At 55.1% G+C, this 4,947-nt stretch overlaps 1 protein-coding gene across 1 annotated transcript; it reads left to right on the top strand.

Annotated features, from left to right (window-relative positions):
* Positions 1-286: 286 nt before the first annotated feature.
* FZD7 (frizzled class receptor 7) lies at positions 287-4,515 on the top strand. Its single transcript, XM_005519898.3, has one exon. It carries the CDS (start codon positions 904-906, stop codon positions 2,623-2,625), a length of 1,722 nt encoding a protein of 573 aa, XP_005519955.1. The 5' UTR covers positions 287-903; the 3' UTR covers positions 2,626-4,515.
* The last annotated feature ends 432 nt before the right edge of the window (positions 4,516-4,947 follow it).

Below are 4,947 nucleotides of genomic sequence, written 5' to 3'. Positions count from 1 at the left end.
CCTTCCCGGCTGTGCCGGGCAGTGCGGGGGGTGGGAGCCGCGGGCGGCTCCTCCCGGCCCGGCCCGGCCCGGCCCGGCGGGGATGGGAAAAGTTGTTCCCAACTTTTTTCCCCGCGGCGCGAGCTCCTCCCACTCCCTTCCCCCCTCGCGGCTCCGCCCCCCAGCGCGGATTGGCGGGCGGGCACAGCGGGGCTCCGCCCCCGGCGCGGTTTGTGAATGGGGCCGGCGGCGGGGGCGGGGCCGGCGCGGAGCTGCGCCGTTTTTGTGTGCCGGGCCGGGAGCCGCCGAGCGGGTGCTGTCGGCGGGGCCGCGGGCGGAGCGGAGCGAGCCGAGGCGGGAGGCGCGCGGCTACCCCGGACGCACAGCCCGCAGCGGTGTCCGTCGGGAGCGGAGCTCGGCCAAGCCGCGGGGAGGATCGCGCAGTAATTGGATTTTGAAAGTTATTTAAGCCCCGAAGTAAAATACACGGCTCAGCCGGGCGCGGTAATAATCCATTTAGCCGTAACCTAAATCCCTGGGGCCGTGCAGTCGTGCAAGGGAGCAGCGCCTCCGCCTCGCCGCCGCCGCGGGACCCTGCGCGGAGCTGGCCAGAGCCGTCACCGGGCTACGCGCGCGTCTCCTGCATCGCTGCTGCCGCCGCCGCCGCCGCCTTCTCCGGGGAGAGCAGCTCCGGAAACTTTGAGCCGAGAGAAGCGCCGTCACCACTCCGTGAGCGCCGCCGCGTCGGAGCCGAGGAAGAAAGTCGTGGAGGTCCGGCGCGGAGCCGCTTTCCTCCCTTCGCCGCCCTCCTGCCCCACCGAAGGGGCCCCGCCGCCGCCCTCTGGTCGCTGATGCCCCAGGGGCACCGCGCCGGCCGGCTCTGAAAGACTCCCCGAGGCTCCCGGGCCCCCGGCCGCCCCGGCGATGCGGGCTGCAGGAGAATGCGGCGGAGCGGCCGCCGCCGGCTGCCCCTTGCTGGGGCTGGCCGCGCTGCTGGCCGCCCTGCTGGGGACCCCCGCGGGTGCCACGGCACAGCAGTACCACGGCGAGAAGGGCATCTCCGTGCCGGACCACGGTTTCTGCCAGCCCATCTCCATCCCGCTCTGCACGGATATTGCCTACAACCAGACCATCCTGCCCAACCTGCTGGGCCACACCAACCAGGAGGACGCAGGGCTGGAGGTGCACCAGTTCTACCCGCTGGTCAAGGTGCAGTGCTCGCCCGAGCTTAAGTTCTTTCTCTGCTCCATGTACGCGCCGGTGTGCACCGTGCTGGAGCAAGCCATCCCACCCTGCCGCTCCCTCTGCGAGCGGGCCCGTCAGGGCTGCGAGGCCCTCATGAACAAGTTCGGCTTCCAGTGGCCAGAGCGGCTCCGCTGCGAGAACTTCCCTGTTCACGGTGCGGGTGAGATCTGCGTGGGGCAGAACACGTCGGATGCCCCACCAGGACCCGGTGGTGCGGCGGGTCGGGGGGTCACTGCCCACCCCACTGCTGGATACCTCCCTGACTTTCTTACCCCGCCACAGCCACCCTCTGGCTTCTCCTTCTCTTGCCCCCGGCAGCTCAAAGTGCCCTCTTACTTGGGCTATCGGTTCCTGGGGGAGCGAGACTGTGGAGCCCCCTGTGAGCCAGCCCGGCCCAATGGGCTCATGTACTTCAAGGAGGCAGAGGTGCGATTTGCCCGGCTGTGGGTGGGTGTGTGGTCCGTGCTTTGCTGTGCCTCCACCCTCTTCACCGTGCTCACCTACCTGGTAGACATGCGTCGTTTCAGCTACCCGGAGAGGCCCATCATCTTTCTCTCGGGCTGCTACTTCATGGTGGCAGTGGCCTACGCAGCAGGTTTCTTGCTGGAGGAGCGGGTGGTGTGTCTAGAGCGCTTCTCTGAGGATGGCTACCGCACTGTGGCCCAAGGCACCAAGAAAGAAGGCTGCACCATCCTCTTCATGATCCTTTACTTCTTCGGCATGGCCAGCTCCATCTGGTGGGTCATCCTGTCCCTCACTTGGTTCCTGGCTGCTGGCATGAAGTGGGGCCATGAGGCCATTGAGGCCAACTCCCAGTATTTTCATCTGGCTGCCTGGGCTGTGCCCGCTGTCAAAACCATCACCATCTTGGCCATGGGGCAGGTGGATGGGGATGTACTCAGTGGGGTGTGTTATGTAGGTATCTACAGTGTGGACTCACTGAGGGGCTTTGTGCTGGCGCCCTTGTTTGTGTATCTCTTCATTGGCACTTCCTTCTTGCTGGCTGGTTTTGTGTCCTTGTTTCGCATCCGCACCATCATGAAGCACGATGGCACCAAGACGGAGAAACTAGAGAAGCTGATGGTGCGCATTGGTGTCTTCAGTGTCCTCTACACGGTGCCTGCCACCATTGTTCTGGCGTGTTACTTCTACGAGCAGGCCTTCCGTGGCACCTGGGAGAAGACGTGGCTCCTCCAGACCTGCAAAACGTATGCTGTGCCCTGTCCCAGCCACTTTGCCCCTATGAGCCCAGACTTCACTGTCTTCATGATCAAGTACCTCATGACCATGATTGTTGGGATCACAACTGGCTTCTGGATTTGGTCTGGCAAAACCCTTCAGTCCTGGCGGCGCTTCTACCACAGACTCAGTACCGGCAGCAAAGGCGAGACGGCAGTATGAGACCCCCCTGTCCCCTCTGGCACACACACACTCACACATGCATACACGCAGAGGAGGCAGAGGAGACGGATACTCAGCACAGGAGTAGGGCAATGATTCCCTGAAGAGGGAGGAAGGGAGGCTTTTCTAAACTTTTTCTTCCTCAAGGAAGGTTTGAAAAAAAAAATAATCAATGCATAAAATATCAGTCAAATTATGTGCAGTGGTGCTTATGACTAGCTAAGTGGGAGAGGACAGAAAAAGAGGCCACTGCTGGGACAGGAGAGTCCTTCTCCCAAAAGTCTCCTTACTTCTCTCCTTCTACTCCTGTCGAGGAAAAGAAGCCCCAACCCAACTAAAATCATCCTGCCTTGCTTTGGACAAGAGGGAGGGGAAGCCAGATGTGTTGAGCCACCCCTGCCGAGGAGTAGCCAAATGCTCCCTGAATTGCTGGGGCCGAACTGCAGCGTGGGCAGGGTTCCTCCCGAGCCTGAGCTCGCTGCCTGCTCCTTCCAGCTCGGCGGAGCCATCACGTGAGTACTGCACAGCCGGCTACAGCCCGATCGTGTGCTGGGGAGATGCCTCTGTTCTGTCAGCTCACAAGTTCCTTTTTACCTCAGTGATACATGGTGTAATTGTTTTAAAGTAAAAATTTGGCTCGATCTGTTCTTGCTGCTGTGGGGAAGGAGGGGGTTGCTATTCCACACCCTGAAAAGAAATGACTTGTTGCTTTTCAGCAGAAGGCTTTTCCCCCTTGCCTTTGTTCTAGGAGACAAAGGGGGAAACAAAAGTGTTTTCTATGTAGAAAGGCATAAGCATGGGATCGGTTTTTATGGGCAAACTAACAAAAAGAAGTCGTTGAGGTTCACCCTTGGATGTGAGGAGCTCGCAGAAATAAACATTCCTTTTATGAAAAAAAGGAGGAGGCAGGATGTTTTCCTACCGTTCAATATGGGTCACTTTTCTAAGCTGAAGGAAATGTAAGATTTAGAGGGCAAGAAGAGCTTACCCGAGAGCACCTGCCAAAACAAGAGCCATTAAAATATGTAATGTAAAGATAGGATTTTTTTTCTTCCCATAAACCTGGTTTATTTCCTGCTTTGCAGTGAGCTCACTGCAGAAAAAGTCAATACACAGCCGGATTCTGGGGACAGGAGGAATCGTTTTGGCTCACGATGGACCCTTTGCCTGCTCCTCAGGTTCCCTGAGCTGCATGGCAATGATTCTTGGTGCAGGTGGGGGGGCTGGGGTTGGGGTTTAAAATCAAGCAGTTACTGCAAGTGAGGAACCTTCTCATTTCTGCTAAAGTGCAGCTGGTTAAGTTTCCAGTGATCACGTCTTGGAAGGAAAAGCATTCAAAAATTTATCATCAAATGCATTCTTTTTGAAATGTGACAGATTTTTCTATTCTGAAAATTTTTATGTTGACTTGTTCATATTTTATTTTTTACATACTACTTTACCTTTATATTCACTGAAGGGTTGTTTTTATAAGTATATGTGTGTGTGTATATTCTTGCCTAAGGATAAATTAGGACATTCTGGATTTTTAGCAAGTCTCCACCCTATAGCTGCTCTTCATGTTTTTTGGGGGAAAGTGTCTAGAATGAAACTTTAAAAAGAAAAAACCTGTTCAGGGTGAGGGGGCAGACTGCTGCTGTCTGAGGGCATACCAGTAGTCTGAGCATGAGGAATGGGCCTATCAGCCAAATCCTTCAGTAGATCTGATGTCAGACTCACAGGGCTTGGTTCGCCTTTTATAATGTGCACGTGGAAGAAAAAAACCAAGTGTGTCAGACAAGTGCAGTATGTATATTTTGTAAATCTCAGTTTTGTAAGAAAATATGTATTTATGTTTTTACTTGATTTTTTTTGAAGGTCTGTATGAGGCCCTGCTTCACCCCATGTACAGATCACTAAATAAATAATTTTTAATACGAGGGCTCTAATGACGTTCTTTCCAACTTTGAATACTTCACAGGTTTTAGAACGGGGGAAGCGCTTGAATAGTGGTGTCTCCCACTTTGTTATGGATAATGCAAGAGACTTTTCCATGAATGCAGACTGGAAACTCAGCTGTGGCTTGAAACTGTTCTGATTACCAGCCCCTCATAACAGGAGAGCACATTTTGAGACAGCCGGTTTCAAATGTCTGCCCTGATTTGAGGTACTTGCATCCTAGCCAAGTTTTCTTCCAGTCTCTGCTTCTAGCTGAGGGCAAGCTGATAAACCAGTTCCCTTATCTAGAAAATAAGGATAATACTCTCTTCCCATTCCAAAGAGACTTAAGATTGAGAACTGGAGGGTGCTACAAGTGCTGTAAATTAAGTCCTCACTTTGACG

The sequence above is a fragment of the Pseudopodoces humilis genome, chromosome 8 (assembly GCF_049639895.1).
Source record: "Pseudopodoces humilis isolate 2021_Gansu_Grassland_sample_001 chromosome 8, ASM4963989v1, whole genome shotgun sequence".
NCBI lineage: Eukaryota > Metazoa > Chordata > Aves > Passeriformes > Paridae > Pseudopodoces > Pseudopodoces humilis.
The sequence above is the reverse complement of the archived record's forward strand: the minus strand, read 5'-3'. Positions and strand labels throughout refer to the sequence as shown.

Excerpts from the sequence above, each read along its gene's own strand:
- FZD7 (XM_005519898.3), top strand. The coding sequence starts at position 904 with ATGCGGGCTGCAGGAGAATGCGGCGGAGCGGCCGCCGCCGGCTGCCCC.